At 36.7% G+C, this 17,398-nt stretch overlaps 2 protein-coding genes across 2 annotated transcripts; one reads left to right on the top strand and one right to left on the bottom strand.

Annotated features, from left to right (window-relative positions):
- The first annotated feature begins 1,151 nt into the window (after positions 1-1,151).
- Positions 1,152-10,257, top strand: CHIP (carboxyl terminus of HSC70-interacting protein). The gene is made up of 8 exons (XM_086434671.1): positions 1,152-1,525; positions 1,637-1,704; positions 1,800-1,863; positions 5,303-5,374; positions 9,137-9,270; positions 9,415-9,568; positions 9,638-9,748; positions 9,855-10,257. Exons 1-8 carry the CDS (start codon positions 1,403-1,405, stop codon positions 9,978-9,980), a joined length of 852 nt encoding a protein of 283 aa, XP_086290797.1. The 5' UTR covers positions 1,152-1,402; the 3' UTR covers positions 9,981-10,257.
- Positions 10,258-13,378: 3,121 nt separating this feature from the next.
- LOC147406577 (uncharacterized) lies at positions 13,379-16,840 on the bottom strand. Its single transcript, XM_086434670.1, has 5 exons — positions 16,516-16,840; positions 16,176-16,339; positions 14,086-14,839; positions 13,909-14,000; positions 13,379-13,792 (listed from the first exon to the last, which is right to left on the bottom strand). Exons 1-5 carry the CDS (start codon positions 16,804-16,806, stop codon positions 13,663-13,665), a joined length of 1,431 nt encoding a protein of 476 aa, XP_086290796.1. The 5' UTR covers positions 16,807-16,840; the 3' UTR covers positions 13,379-13,662.
- Between the last annotated feature and the right edge of the window lie 558 nt (positions 16,841-17,398).

The following is a 17,398-nucleotide window of genomic DNA, read 5'->3' as shown; positions in this document are numbered from 1 at the left end:
CACACTTTAACAAACGTTTTTTGTCCTACATGGGTTAGAAGTTTTGGAATGGGCTGATTTTTGGTGAGGATGATCTCTATGATTAGAAGATCATCCTCCTCAAAAATCAGCCCATTCCGAAATGTTTAGCCCCATGTTTACACGTTGAAAAATCGTGGACCGTCCATTTTTTGTAAATCATTTTTGAAGGGGTTAGAAGTTTTTGAATGAGCTGATTTTTGGTGAGGATGATCTCCTCACCATAGAGATCATCCTCACCAAAAATCAGCTCATTCCAAAACTTCTAACCCATGTAAGACAAAACACGTTTGTTAAAGTGTGTGGTAAAGCTTAGGGTGCTGAACGGGACCCTATATATATATATATATATATATATATATATATATATATATATATATATATATATAGGGGCGTTCAATGGCCAACTTTTTGACAAAACATTTTTCAAAACATGAGTTAGAGGTTTTGGAATGGGCTGATTTTTCAAAACATGAGTTAGAGGTTGGAATGGACTGATTTTTGGTGAGGATGATCTCTACGGTGAGGAGATCATCATCACCAAAAATCAGCCCATTCCAAAACTTCTAATCCCATCAAAAACAGTTTACAAAAAATGGACGGTCCACGATTTTTCAGCTTGTAAACATGAGTTAGAAGTTTTGGAATGGGCTGATTTTTAGTGAGGATAATCTCCTCACCGTAGAGATCATCCTCACCAAAAATCAGCCCATTCCAAAACCTCTAACTCATGTTTTGAAAAATGTTTTGCCAAAAAGTTTGCCATTGAACGCTACCCATATATATATATATATATATATATATATATATATATATATATATATATATATATATATATATATATATATGTCTAATGTGTTTTAAATGCATAAAGATAGGGCATATCGTTAACAAAACTCTTTTATTTTATTATTATTATTACAAGAGTCAGCTGAAGTCACCCCAAAAGAATAAAAAAAAACTTTAATCTATTTTAAAATAATGCCATATCAGCATTTATTCTGATCGTTGGATTCCATGTTTAACGGTCCCGATTTCCTCTCCCTTTTACCAATCACTTTCCTTGTATAGTTATTAAATAAAACACCTTACTTAACATCTCAACCGTAGGATTGTAGTCCCACAAAAAAGAAAGTAAAGTGATTGACTCGAGGAAGTGATGGTGCGACGACGCTTCGTGGTAGTACCGTAGCGGACGCGTTGGTAGCATTTCCCGAGCAATAATCTCATATAAAGCTGAGAGAGGGAGAGATTTTCTTCATCGATTCTCGTTTTGAATTTTCTATCTTTCTTTTTTTATGTCATCAATTTGGCGGTTTTTTTCTCCTCTTTAGTTCTTATTGATCTTCTTTTTCTTCTTTCTTTGAAGTCTGTAAAGGGGGCAATGTCCCCGACAACAAGAGATTCAGTAAATCAGGCATCGACGCAAGCAGAGATCTTGAAACAAGATGGAAATACCTACTTCAAGAAAGATCGCTTTGGAGCCGCCATTGATGCTTATACTGAGGTGTTCTATTCGATTTTTTTCCATTAATTAACTCCAATCATCCAGTCAATTATAGCGAAACAAACAATTATCGATCTTGAACTTTTTTTTTGTTGAAATTTGTTTTTTTAGGCGATTACACTCTGCCCTAATGTTCCTGTATACTGGACGAATCGTGCGCTTTGCCATCGGAGGCGAAAGTATGTATATATATATACATATTTTTTTTTTCGATTATCAAGTTTCCATTTTTGCCCCCTTTATTGATTCTGATTTTACTTCTGTGTGTTGGTAGTGATTGGACAAGAGTCGAAGAGGATTGTACGAAAGCTCTTCAGCTCGATAACAATTCTGTCAAGGTCTGATTTTTCTTCTCTATCTTTCATTTTGGTAAACCCCAGGTGAAAAATTTTCTGTTTATTTTTTTTTCCTGATTTTAATGGATTTTTTTTTTCCATATTGTTTCATCTGCCTTTATTTTTTTTATCTGACTATTACTTCATATTGTGGGGTGGGGGACTCCACATTCATCTTAGTTATAATTTGAGTAGTTCAAAATTCAATTTTGTGGCCAAGAAGACTGTTGGAATTATTCTTTGAGTGATTCTATTAAACTCAAATTTGGTTGACGCAACACGGGACTCAAGCAACATAGACTCATGGGGGTTAGTTTAGTCAGTACCTCAGTCTTTGTTGGGGCTTAGGATGACTGATTTCATTCCATGTGCCAAAGGCAAAGAGGGAGTACTTTGTTGTCTTTCGACGTAGTTTTGTATGTCCATATAACCTTTGAGTCTATCTTCCCTTAATCTTCTAACCTCGTCTTCAAATTACGCTCAAGTGTTTGATTTGTATTTTCTTCTTGTCTGCTCACTTGTATGTATTTTGGTGCAAAAACAATTGTTTTATTCCCAAACTCCTATAAAAATCTGTTAAAACCTTTCTTGTGATCAATTGGTCATAATCTGCAACCATGGTATGCGGGATCCCAAAGCTGCAAAGCATATGCTCCCAGTGAACTTCTTCAGTTGTGCTTCTTGAATACAAGCCCAAGGAAATTTGCTGCAATCCATTTGGCGAAGTAGCATGAGATGCTGCTGTACCATGCTTTGTACTACCTTTTATTTGATTCATGAAGAAATGTTACGTCAGTGAAGATCATGATTTATTTCAAGTGTAACCCTCATGCTATTCTTTGTCTGGCCACCATAACCTCATTTTGCCTCATTATTAAAGGTTTTGAACCATAACTTTTTGCCATTTGCTGGGGTTTATTTAAAGAAAGGAACAGGCACACTTTTGAATGAAAGGAAAGCTCTCTTCAAGATATAATTTTTAGCATTCTTGGTCTGGTTTTCTTTTGGTGTGAACAGTTCATAGATTTTCGAGGTTTCTTCTTTGAGGATTTTATCTTTAGGTGGGATCTTGTTTGTAGAGAGATAGAGTGGTTGTAATTTTTTTTAGTGGACATCTTATCCTCTTTATCAATAAAAATTACATATGAAAAAAAATAAAAATAAAAAATCATTGGAACAATCATTACAATTTCAACAGTCTTTTAACAAAATGCATAAAAGGATTGGGTGTTACTACCATTTGTAAGTACACAAGCAATGCCCAATCACTCCAAAAAAGGTGGAGGGTGCAAAACTTTCTACTTCTATTCCAATTCTCTATCTAACATACCCCCCTCCTTTCTTTGGGTGCTTATGAAGGGTGTGAATTGGGGGAAGGAAGTGGAAGTTGAGTTACAGGATGAATTGGCTGTGGTGATGTTGGGCAGGTGGATAATGGGCACTCGGATGAGAGTGGCACTGGTAGTGGACCATGTGAGCGGAGGTGAGTAGGTTGTGTGTGTCGTAGATGGGAAGTTGATGAAATAGGGGAGGTAGATGATGGTGATGCCAATGGTGTCTTAGGTGTGCGGGAATGAGTACGTGTTGTGCTGTTAGAAGTTGGGTATTGTGTGGAGAGTGATTATGGCTCTAGAAGTAAGTGTTGCATGCATTATTCTGTTGTGAAGATTCATTGTGAATCAACTTACCTTTGTCAATTCTAGTTATTTTGGATTGTGAACCATTTTTGTTCTTGGAAGTTGGAAGTATATTTTGACTGCTTTCTTCAATTGCCATCATGTTTTCATGAGCATTACATAGAGAATTGGAATAAAAATTGAATATTTGGGCTGAGCTTTGCTCACTCCACCTTCGATTTAGTGATGTAGGTTGGGTACTTACATATAGTTGTAAGACCCAATCCTTGTATGTATATTATTTTAAGATTGCAGAAATTGTAATGACCCCGAATGAAAATTAGTTTCTTTGTGTCGTTGGAATGTGTGTTGTGTTGATCTGGTTTTCATCGTCAACCCACCAGTTTGCATCTTCAAGTTGATCTATTTGAGGTTGAGGAAAACAATATTTTTGGCAAACTTGGTTATATTTTTTGAAATCAATATAGACCCTTTGCTTTCCCGTTCTTCTTTGGGGCTACAACTATATTGGCTGGATAACTGTACTTCTTGGATGAGTTTCCTAATCTCTTCATTTATTGCATCATGGAGTGTCAGGACAAACCTTCTTGGTTTTTTGTTTTACTGGAGAAGCTTCTTTTTGGACATTGAGCTTATGATAGATAATTGGGACAATGACTGTGAAGGACTCGTTATTGAGAATATGTATTGTGAAGGACTCTTGAATGGATTTTGTCTTTGGTCCCTGCAATCCCTGTTTTCTATGTTATTGAACTCGATTATCATTTCATGAAAAAGTTGAAGATAGAGAAAATGTCTGCATTGTCTCCTCCAACGATCAGTTGGTTGATATGTTGAACAAAGGACTTTATTCAGGACTGTGCCACACACTTTGATACAAGCTTTTAGTTTTCCCTTGGACCACTCAGTTTGTGGGGGAGTCATTAAAGTGCCATTTTTATTCTAATCATTCTGGTTTCGTTATAAATGACTTAAAAGAAGGTGCCGACTTATCTAAGTTGGTAAAGGTATGTGGGGTGTTGATCCCAGGGGCCGCCATGACCTGGTTCAAATCCCATTAAAGCCACTTTCATGTTGACAACTAATTGACGGTCCACGATTCTTCAACTTGTAAACTGGAGTTAGAAGTTTCAGAATAGGCTGATTTTTTGTGAGGAGGATCTCCTCACCATAGAGATCGTCCTCACAAAAAATCAGCTCATTCTTCAACTTCTAAGCCATGTTTTCGAAGCATGTGGTCAAATTTTTTTGTCCCTTGAACGGTGTCCTATGTATATACATACAAGACTTAAAATGGTTTTATAACTACGATTAAGTTGTTCAATGTGTACTATTTAGTGGCTGTTCCACATCACACTTAGTAATGGGAACATTGCTTCTATTCCCTCTTTTCTTTGCATGGCTATGAGAATCTCTTCTGTTGTTAAGTGTCCTAGATTTGGGAAGTAATATGGGGTTTTAGCAGATGCCTGGACTGAACTGAATGATTACAATCGTTATATGCACATTGAATTTTTTTGTCTTATATGCAAGTGGTTTGTGTTTTGTTTCTTTCTTCTAAAGTTGTTACATTATGCTATTTGCTTCCTTTTCCCTTGTTTCTTAGCATGATCAAAGAACATTGTGTAAGAAAATGTATTGGACTTTTTGGAATATGTTATTATCTGATTATTATTAAATGTAACATGATCCACTTTAAATTCGTACCTGTTCTGAATAGCATGTCTTTTTAAGTGTATATATATATGAATAATATGGTGTGATCCACGTCTGTAATTGAGTTATTGCATGTGTTTATAATGCAGGCCCACTATATGTTGGGACTTGCATTACTACAAAAGGAAGAATATTCTGCTGGAGTCAAGGAATTGGATAAGGTCAGATCCTATTATTCTTATTAATTTTTCTTTCCATGCTCATCATCTTTTGTATGTTTCATGTGCACTATTCATTTCACACTTCTTTTAACCGCCTTCCTGATGAACTGATCAGGATTGAAAACTTGATACTATTAATTATTAATAGTTTCAACAGTTATTTTGGAGGCATTTTCTCACCCCTCATAGTACTAGTTACTAGTTGTTTTGCATTCGTTCGCCCTTCTGATTCAGTTCAAATTCCTTAGATCAGTATCTGTTACATCCTTCATCACTTCATTAATATTTCCATTAATTTCCTCTCTTCTTTTATTGTTTTGTGTTTAAGCTTCCCATGTGAAAGCTACAAAGGATCAAATTGGGGATGTTTGAGTGTGCATATTTTTCGGCATTGGCATATCATAATGGAAATACACACGCACAACACTCGCACATGCATGCACACACATTTTTACTGACTTCTTTTGCCATCCTTCCTCTCAGTTCCCAAATCTTTCTAAGTGAGCGTACATTTTGGCATAGGCAACTAGATATATGTTTTATGAAATTTATGTCTTTCAGGATTGTATTGCGCACCATTACCCTAGAGATATCTTGAAACCTATGTGTAAAATAAGTCAAACTAAGTCAGTTTATAATAATGACACCTAAAGAGAGAGAGATGAAGTGCGCAAGGGAGACCTCAAAGAAAGAGATCTAATCCCAAGGAGTTGTTCTTGTCTCAAAAAAGTCCCTTTATAGTGGTGTCCAAGACCTTGTTGGTCAAGACTGAAAGACTAAACATAAGGTTACCTAGATACAAGGGACATGTGATCAAACGCAAAGATTCAATGTGTCAATGAAGCAAAGAGACAAGGCCACTTGGACATAGGCAGCCCTGACCCTATAGGGTCAATTAGACATAAAATGTTGAGAAGTGTTATTGAGTTCAAACTTGCAGATAGACGTAATCACCTTCGTGACTGAATAAAAAGTTAACAAGAGAGGGCATTGCATCATGGCAGCAAATTAAAGGGTGTACACAACTTTTGCATGGAAAAATCACGGGTGCAAGGGACATACATAACTTTTGCTCTAAATCAACAAAATTATCTAATATGATGTTTGCAACTTAGGCATCAGATGACTTGTCAAAAAAAAAAAAAAGTTGTCAAGAGAAGGCAAATTTCTAGTTAAAATCAAAATGGCATCTCAAGATGGCTAAGTACTTATTGGACCTAGAGCTGTATGAGGAGACAACAATAGGGTAAATTGGTAACAAGGGCAAAGTTTCAAAGGGATGTTGATGGTCAATTTTTAGCAACAAGGGGCGTCGATAAAAGGTGGCGATGTGATAGGTTGATGGTCAATATTGAAAACAAAGGGGGCTAAGAGAGGCTATATCAATATGTTGGACTCTAGCCAATGAAGTCAAGTGGGGATCGACACGCGCTCAAACTCTTCTTTGATTCTGCGAAAACAAAGTTCTATGTGCCTTAGATGATTGAAGGCTTTAAGTGGAGGAAGGCTTATAAAGTTACTTTTTAGGATATAAGAAAATATTTGAGGGACACACTCCTTCACCAAAAAAGATTTGAGAAAGGCATATAATGATGCTGATGGCAGTGAGCACCCTTTGCACTCATTTATACCTAATGCATTTATGTGAAGATTTTCCTATATGTGCGCACATCTCATGTTTCCTTTGAGCGATGTGCACTCTTTTTTTAGTTGAAGAGTGAAGTAGAGTTAGTCACTTGGCATTGGATGATGGGATCTTTATCAATATATAGCTCAAATCATTCTAATGAGTGCGGGTGTGGGGGAGGTGTGGGAGAAAGTGTCTAGAGGGTGGCCGAGCCTGGTCCTAGAATGTTCTATTATCTAACTGCAACTATATACTTGTAACTTAATTGGACTACTACCATCCGTGGAAGTTTGCTTGATATACTTTGCTAACCAACCAACTACTCCAAAAGTCCGATCTGTTCGAGAGTGGGAGAACTATTAATATAGGAGGGTCACAGGGCTTAAATGGGGTATGTCACACCCGAGAGTGGAGGAAAATATACACTCAACACTCCCATAAGGGTGGAAAGAATCGAACCCGTGACCACCTATACAAGCCTAGCGCTCTTACACCATGTTAACTAACCAACTACTCCAAAAGATCCGAGATTCACTGCGATCTGTTGGAGCGGGGGAGAACTATGAATAAGAGGGTCACATGGCTTAAATGGGGTACGACACACCCAAGAGTGGAGGAAACTATATTCTCAACACACTTCAATATAGTGCTTATGTCCCCTCTTTCCCTTCATTTTCATGGGGAAAAGAGGGGACAAAAGCTAGCAACAGAGGTTTGCTTTCTCTGGTTGTGTTTTTGAAATTGGGCGGCCTCCTAATTTATCCTATTGCACATTGTGTAAGTTGTGTGTGGTCAGGGTATGCAACCTAGGGATAAGTCCACATCCCAAAAGGATGTGTGATACCTTATGTTATTGGGAAAAAAAAAAAAAAAGTGGGGGTATTTATAGGTTGGAGTCCCAATTAGGGCAGAGGACTGGAACTCATCAAATGAGATCGCTGGATGTCATACCACATGTGCCATGTTTTACCCTAGTTTAGAAAGAACCACATTATGTCCAAAAACTGGTTATGGCCCCCACTACGCCATCAGTATGAGGTGGCAAAAATTTTCTTCTCGTATGTGCTTGTCGTACTTGGTGCCTGTTACTGCCATATGTAGGTTACAGAAACTGCGCTCATGGAGATGTAAAATATGCTTACAGTATCAGTGCACACATGCTTACCTGAGAAGGGGTTACCTTAAGGTCTTCACTTTGACAAAGGCATGCATGCTATGGTGCTTCGAGCCACTCTTAACTGAGGGTGTCAATGGGTACCTAATTACCCGATGTACCCAAAATCGATTAGTCAGAGTCTCCAATATGGACCCAATCATTTTTGGGTCCAGTTCTGGGTAGCGATCTTTAGGACTCGATAAGAATTGGGTCTCCTTCGGGTGCCGACAGGTGCCCGACTAGTAAATTTATAATATTATAATAAAATTAGTAATCTAATTAAATGCTTACAAAGAGATGTCTTGAAGTAACTTTTCTGACTATTTATTTTTCAGAAGAATTTATTCTTGATCTTAAATTTCAATTGAAGAATTACAAGTTAAATTGTTACATTTTATAAATAATTGTCTATTTGATTAGATACTCATATTTTTCTCTCATTCAAAAAAAGTAATAATCTGTCTTAGTAGGTACCTGATGGGTAGCAGGTATTTATCGGGTCGGTTATGGTTCCAAGGATCTCATATAGACCATGGGTATGAATTCCTTTTTCAGTTCCTTCCTCTTACCCTCAATTCTTAATATCCATTCCACCTTTCTTGTCAATGGAATCATTCTCTAGGCTGATCCTTTCGCGGTGGTCCCTCATTTATCAAAATCTACCTTTCCATCCTTGAATGGTAAAAGAGTTCCACCATTCTTCCACCCTACCCTTTAAATTCAGGTCATTCAGCCTCATTGAATTGAATGGAAATCTTCTTTGGCTTTCAAAGGGCTATGATCCAAATGCTGTTTGAGGAGAGTACCTTGGATGCAATTTCTTTTAATATATAAATCGTAACACTCACAAAGAGCAGATGAACTATATGTCATACACAACTCCTTAATATGAAGAGAAGCTATTAATTTTTCAATTGTGAAAAGATTGCTATGTTAACACATTGATTTGTATCCGTTCTCACTTGAATTCTTAATATAGGCCTTGGACCTTGGGAGAGGTGCAAATCCTCAGAGCTACATGGTGGAAGAGATTTGGCAAGAACTTGCCAAAGCAAAATACTTGGAGTGGGAGCATGCGTCGAGCAAGCGATCGTGGAGGCTGCAAAGCTTGAAGTATGTTGTCTCTTCCGTGATTTTAGACATTTTGTGTTGGAAAAATACCAAATTATTCTAATATGATCTCTTCTTTAAAATAATTGTGCGTGTGGTTGCTTGTCCTTTTACACCTTTACCTTCATTATACCCAATTCGTTTCAGAGAAACATGCGAGAAAGCTCTAGAAGAGCAATATTTACTTGATGCTTCTCAAGCCGAAGGTGTCACAGAGGAAGCCGAGAAAACCCATTTAGAACAATTAGAATCTCTAGAGCAAGTATTCATGAAAGCTGCGGAAGCTGACACAGCAACTGAGGTGATCATCTAGGCCTCTTAATCATGCTGCTTTGTGCTTTCTTGCTGGGAACTAATTGACAACTTCCAGGTTCCGGATTACTTATGCTGTAAAATCACACTTGATATCTTCCGTGATCCTGTCATCACTCCAAGTGGGGTTTCATACGAAAGAGCAGTACTCCTCAATCATCTTCAGAAGGTTAATTTCTTCCAGTTTCATTTTACCATAATGTCATCTTCAGGAGGTGATGTCTAGTTTCATCCGATATTTTTTAACTGATTTCCAACCAATTGTTGTAAAATAGGTGGGTGAGTTTGATCCAATCACACGTGAACCGCTTTATGAACACCAGCTCATTCCGAACCTGGCCATTAAGGAAGCGGTCCAAGCATTTCTAGAAGACCATGGCTGGGCTTACAAGATGAGTTGAAAGGTAACATGGGGGGATGATTCTTCTTGTACTTGACAAGTTAAAAGGGTTTGAGTTTTTTTGTCATTGCTTCTCTCTCTGTTTTGGCATTTAGTTGTATTGTTCATGTTAGAGAGGTGGGTGCCCTTGGCCCTTGTTGTACAGTTCTAATGGTTCAACAACTAGGCTTTCAATTTACTGTTTGTACAAAGTTTGAAAGTGAACCATATGTGGAGAGCAGTGTGTTATCGACTGTTTTGGTAGTATAAATAACAATTTGCAGAGTGAATTGATTTGAGATTGATTTCTCGTGAATCTTTGTTTCTATTATGGAATGCAATTACTACATCAGATAGTGCTAGAAAATCTTTAATCTATTGGCAAACCTAATAGAATGCAATTACTACATCAGATAGTGCTAGAAAATCTTTAATCTATTGGCAAACCATCGTATCGGCTAAGAGGTTCTCCAAAACATTAGTTTTTCAGTGCATCTCCCTAAACGAACTACATCATCGTCGAAGTCTCTTAGTGAAAACAGAAGAAAACAAAACTGGCAAACTGGCTAACAAAGTAAGGAAACTGTTGAGAAGCACATCTGCGAAAGGATGGAGCAATCTCTCTCTAAATAGTTAGGGGAAGGCATATTTTTTAAATTTCAATAGAACCCTCTTCCTTGAATTACACGTGATGTCTCCAAGGAGGCATCCCAAATATTGATGAAAAAGTAGTGATGTGAAATAAATATCAATAAACAAATGTTTAGGACAAGTGCCAAAAAAAATATGTATATATATTAGTGGCCCCAAGAAAAACCTGTTCCTACCAATAAACAAAATCCTCAACAAAAAGGAAAAAACATAGAATCCTTAAATTCCTTACAATTGATAGTCTAAGAATATGGCAGGGCATTCACATTCAGAGTACCATCTCCATAAAGATCCTTCCATTTCCTTCTTGTCAAAGATTACATGTTTATTTTTATTTCCATATAATATGCCTTGGAGCTGAAGTTTACATCATAACCTGCATTGGGTACAAAACTAAACACTGATGAAAGTATATTGGAGTTGGAGCAAAAAAATAAAAAAGGATAAGAGATAAAGAAAAGGTGGAGTCTATGAGGCAGAAAGAAAATTGAAGCTGTCAAGAAAGGGTAGTAATAGAAAAGAAGGTTGAATATTCGAAGACAAAAACTCAATGATCTCATAAGACTTCCTCATTTAGAGTCTGTACGATTGCACATGGAAAATAAGGGTATATTTGATTGCATGGAAAGTCACTTCCCATGGAATTTGAAATCCGTGGAAATATAGGTAGGGTTGGAAAATCAAATTCCATTATTTGATTTTACTTCGATGAAATCATGAAAAAAATATGAGAAAAAAGAAGAAGAGGAGAATGAGGAAGAAGATGAGCGGAGGGGGAGAGGAAGAAGAAGATGACGACGAAGAGGGAGGGGGGAGGATGTGGAGACGGTGACGACGAAGGTAGTGGCGGCGACGGAGGTAAGTGAGGAAGATGGGGGGGAGAACATGGTGGTGGTGGTGGTAGAGGAGGTGAAGGATAGAGAAGAAGAAGAAGAGAGAGAGAGAGAGAGAGAGAGAGAGAGAGAGAGAGAGAGAGAGAAAAGGTGGTCGGAGACGGAGCCAATGGCGACGACGATGGCGAATTAGTGTAATGGTGGTGGTGGTAGGGAAGAATTGGGGATGAAAAATATGGATGGATTTCATTTTCCCACCCATATGAGTGTGAAAGTGAAATCATGTTTTGGTGGATTTTTTGATTGGGGTGGAAAATGAATTTCCATTGCCATGTGCAATCAAATACTTGAAAAATATTATTTTCCATGAAAATTGATTTTCCACCCTAGCAATAGAAAAGAAGACTGAATATTTGAAGACAAAAACTCAATGATCTCATAAGACTTTCTCATTTAGTATGTACGATTGCACATGGAAAATAAGTGGGAAAATGTCCTCATGCCTTCACTGCTTAGCTAAGTGGCTCCTTCTCTTTTGATATTTTCCCACACAAGGTTGTTAAAAGCGCAAGGTGGGGCTAAGTGGTGGACCTCCTTAGGGCCTAGGCGAGGTCTAAGCAACAAAAGAATTTCATATTTCAACTTTGGGTGGCGTTCGGAGACCCTAAAGACAGCCACACATTGTGCCAAACATTTTTTAAATGTATGGGTTAGAAGTTTCAAAATGGGCTGATTTTTTGTGAGGATAATCTCTAACCCCATCAAAACTGGTTTACAAAAATTGGACGGTCCACGATTCTTCAACTTGTAAACTAGGCTTAGAAATTTCAGAATGAGCTGATTTTTAATGAGGATGATCTCTTCACCATAGAGATCATCCTCACCAGAAATCAGCTCATTTCGAAGCTTCTAACCCCAATTTTGAAAAATGTTTAGCACAATGTTTGGCTCTCTTTTAGGACCTCCAAACACTTCCTTTCAACTTTTTATATGTAATAAAGATCATAAAAAAATAAAAAATAAAAAGAGCAAAAAAATAATGTAAATGTCATTACCAAGATAATAATACATTATTAACTACTAACCAAACTTGTAAGTCCACACAAAGGGAAATGAAAACAATTTAACTACAAATATTGAATTAACGAAAAGTGTCCCTGTTAAAATAAATGTTGATTAATATTTATTTAAAATTGATTCAAATAAAATTAATTAAGTTTATTTTAAATTGATATTTGAAAGTTACTTTATGATTGGTGTACTTTTATTAAAGAAAAGTAAGTATTTTTAAAAAGAACATTTCTATTGATTGATAACTTTTCATATAGATTGAAATTTATAAAAGTTCTTTTTGACTCCTTTTTCAAATATTTTATAAATTCCACATTACTTTTTAAATGTTTTGGAGGGATTTTTAAACCTATAAATAAGAACCTATTCTCAACTCTTTCTTCATTCCAAAGACTCTCTCCTTGAGATCTCCTAATGGCTTCAAGCTATATGGAAATTTAATAATTCTTTTTTATTTTATATATATATATAAAATAAGAAAGAAAGAAAGAAAGAGAGAGAGAAGTAATTTTAATTGTGCATAAATCCTAAATTGTTCCATACATGTGTGTTTGAACAATCCCCCTACTAATTTTTTTTAAATCTTCAACACACCTCACAAGTTTAGCTAAATATTTGAGAAATCTCTTATGTTCTAAAATTGATTAAATACCCTTAAAACCCTATTTATCCAAAATTATTTCATAAAAGAATCGTCTTAACCCCAGTTTTTGAAACCTCACTTAAAGCGGGTAAGACCTAGGTGCTTGGATGGTCTAGGCAGGAAAAGCGGGGCAAAGACAGGGCTTTTGAAAACAGAGTTCCCAGATGCAACCAAACAACAGAATTCATTTGCCCTTCAAAATGAATTCACTTCAATCACATATTCAGCAGATTATATCTATATTCATTAACCGAAGTCCAAAATAAATCATATAACAAAATTATATTACATTCTAAAACCATACATCTTTTGTCAAGAAATGTTTTCCACGCTGCAAAAACATCGCAAAACAAGAGAGTAAAAGTTGAGAATGCAACAAAAGAGTTAATGCATTCTACTGTTCCCCTGAGAAGTTTTGGACAACGAACCTTACGTTGGAATTAACTTCAATGAGCTTACGTGACTTCGTCGTTTAAATGAAAGCAAGATCCAATTATTAAGATATCTTAGTCCTTGTGTTTCTGTTTACTTTTTTGCTTACTCCTCATGTTACTGGCAGTAATAAGATGATAATTAGAGGGAGGCATTTCACTTGCCTTCCCAAACGATTTCTCATAAAAATTCCATAGCTCTGACCTGATCAAAGACATAACTGAACAATGAAACTGATTTAATATGGAAAAACACTTAGGTTTTCAATCATGAAAAGCACAAGGGAGAGAATTCAAACGAGTTGCTTTGTCTAATTTTACCAGTAAGCCAAGAATTTGAATTGTGCATACTTCCCATAGACCTTTTCCACATCTCTTTGAACAGTTCGATTCGTGCTACTTATTCCATGGATCTGCACAAACAACCTCTTAAGTGTTAAATCACTTTTTTACAATAGGGATTCATGAATGAGGAAGAAACAATTAACAATTCCAAACCTTTTTCAAATGCCTAAGAGTTTCTGAATCAATTGGAATCACTTGGTAAAAACCCATGCACATGAGCACATTGGCACAAGTAAAAGGTCCAAACCCATCAATTTTCATCAACTGCTTGGCCAGCTTATCATAGAGAGATGGGATTTCTCTATTGCAATCCAGTTCTTCAAGTTGTTCAATTTGAAACCTTCCTTCTGTAATACTCCGAGCAAGCTCTACTATTCTATTTGCTCTATATCCAAGCTTGCAGCGATTTGCCAAGAAATCCACATCAAGGCTTGCCAGCTCTTTTGGGCTAGGAAAATCTCCAATTCCATAGGAAAAGTCGGTTCTCCCTTCTGACAACGTCCGATCTGAAATCGAGCATGCATCAACCTTATTATTGTCATTCAAAAGTTGGCAAGAATTACGCTTCCCATTTGAATCTTCTTCGACAGAGATGAGGAAGCTTGGGTTTGGTTTCTCCTTACTCAGAAAACAAGTAGTCTGTTGGTGACAATTGGTGGTTTTAGCTTCCAACTTGGTTTCATTCTCGGAAAACTTACCATCTAAATTTGCAGGTATTTTCTTCATGGATCGCTTTCTCTTTAACTCTCTTCCAATAGGCATTATTGGAAGGAAACCTTCAGTATTAGGTTTCAAGCAGTTTGGAACTTGAGAAGCAACTTCTGTACCGAGGTATTTAAATGAGTCAGACTTTAGATTCAACTGAAGCTCACAAAGTGCTCTAGCCATTGTTAAAGTCCTCGGCCATCTATAAAAAGTAAATAGGATATTACTACATAGATGGAACAGAAAATCATATAAAAAGGTCTCAAATGAAAAACTGAGCACTGAGAAAAGATAGTGTTAAATTTTTTGGGCTTTTTACGTTTTTTTTTTTTTTTTAAATTATACAATCCTTCTATTCTTCCAAGAAAAAAAACCCAGTTTCTTTCCATTTCTATTAATCATATCCCAGATTCTTTCTCTTCTAGTGTGGTTCACTATTCTGAAGATCAAACTCCATCAAAACCCTAGCTGAATCACCAAAGAATGGTGCCAAACTAAACCTTTACAAAAAAATTTAGGGAAATCCTTCAAGTATTTTTATCAAAGTGTCTCTAAACACACAAAGACCAAGGAGTATCTGAAATCTCTTAGAATGCTGACAAAAGCTAGTCAGGCAAGACCTGAATGCCTCTGTCCTCTTCTGTATATTGAATTGCCAACAGAATACATACAAAAATGCAGTCCTACACATTGTAGATTGTTTTTCAATCCAATAGCTTATAGCTCATTGCAACCACCTTTTCAAAGTTCATATCTTGCAAGCTAAGATGCTACAATATGGAAATTGGTAACGAGTCACGGATAAAACTCTTCAATTCCAATATGCTTCCTTTCATTCAATAGGTTGATACCACATTTTTATAGCCTACATCATTCATGCCAAATGGAATAAAACACTGGTTTTATTCTTGATGCCTTATCTCACGCCTTCAGATCTTAAAAAGTTGGTCTTGTCCTTCGTTTCCACCAAAATATCCTATATCCTTGTCCAATATAGAAACTATAGATGTGGAGAATTCCATAGGCTAATAATTATATGAATGGACGAAAACATTGATATAATGTGGTACAATTTATCAAGAATATATGGTCTTTTCCATGAAATGGACAAATCATGTGCTAGAGTTATTATTTGTACCCTTGACAGGAAATTATCCCATTATCAGCAAATGCCCTCAAGGCTATAGATAACAAGGTTTCAAAACTTGTCCGAGACCGAGATGTGTCACCCAGTAACCAGATGGACAGACAAGTCAATGTATTGGACAAGATTTAAAGCCCAACGTTCATTTTTCTCATTGTTGAATGAGATGTCTCAAACATATCGGAAAACTCGTCCGAGACGGGACGCCCAAAATGAGTTCTAAAACCATGATAGATTATGTGTGATATAAATATTAATTACGCCCGTCATTGGATAGTTATATCCATGTGTTGCACCTTAAAAATTCCAAAACATTGATATCTCCATTCTCCACTAATTGTATAGAAGAAAAGAGGGGAAAAAAAAAGAAAAAGAGATATGGAGAAAGACTGACTGGCAGTTACAGAGTAGCATGCACTTAACCATATCTTCAAAAAGGGTGGGGGATCGAAAAACTCGGCCAAATCCTCTGTTCTTGGCTTCTGGGTGAATCCTATGGAACTCCTCTATGCACATTTCATCACTTTCGGATAACCGCAGCATCCGTGCTACCTGACCCTGAAACAAACAAACAAACACATCCCATAGTCACAAAATTCGCCCAAATTAAACCACCATTGAATAATTACCCAATCGAAACTTTGTTACAATGACACAGACACATAGAAAGACAGAATTCGAAATCAAATTAATATGAGCTTGGAAGTATAAGTAGGTTAGGAGTGGGCGCTTACGAGCAAAAATTGTTGGTCGAGTGGGGAGAGAGAATGGGTGCCTAGAACAAGAACATGGAGAGAAGAAGAGGAGGAGGAGGAGATTCGAATAGTGAGGGAAGTGGTGGAATCAGATAGGCGCAATGGGCGTTGGAGGGTTTTGGTTGATGGATCCCACAAGTTTGGTGCCATCATGAACAATCCATGACTGCACACTGCCTTCTCCAGATCGAAGCTCGAGTACGAATCCCCAAGCTCCAGTTTCAGCAAGCATGACGAAGAAGAAGATGGATTGTGATGTTCTTCATCCATTCTTCCTGCGACCTTTCAAGAAACCAAAAGTTGGGAAACAATAACAATGACCACAACAGTGGTTCATGATTTTAAAACTCGGCCAGACCGAGACGTATCGCCCGAGTTAACTCGGTATTGGAGTCGAACGAGACCAATTCACAAGTCACTTTTTTTTACCGACATTTAATACCTTATATTCTTTTTTTTTCTTTTCTTTTTAAATGAGACATCTCAAACATATCGAAAAACTCATCCGAGATAACTCGATATCGGGCTTGGATGAGACGAGACGTGAAATTGAATTTTAATCACTTCAGATTTTGTATTTTTATAAAGAAAATTTTAACTTTTTTAAGAGCAACTCCAATGCAAAGCATATCTGGATACTGCTTGGCATTTTATTGAGGATAGTCTTTTTTCATGTTAAGCGCCCTCACTCCAATTGTATTAGTTAAAATGACTCCACAAATTCAACTACATTGAAATATTTCATAATTGTCATTATTTTCTAGTTCTAACAAGTATAGAAAGAAAATATCACTCTTTTCTTTTGCCCCTCTCCAAAATATTTCAAAGTTGAGAACCTATAGTAAAGTGCGTTGGAGTGGCT

This window comes from Akebia trifoliata, chromosome 3, assembly GCF_017979445.1.
Source record: "Akebia trifoliata isolate Shusen 1 chromosome 3, ASM1797944v1, whole genome shotgun sequence".
NCBI lineage: Eukaryota > Viridiplantae > Streptophyta > Magnoliopsida > Ranunculales > Lardizabalaceae > Akebia > Akebia trifoliata.
This window is presented reverse-complemented; position numbering and strand designations above follow the sequence as displayed.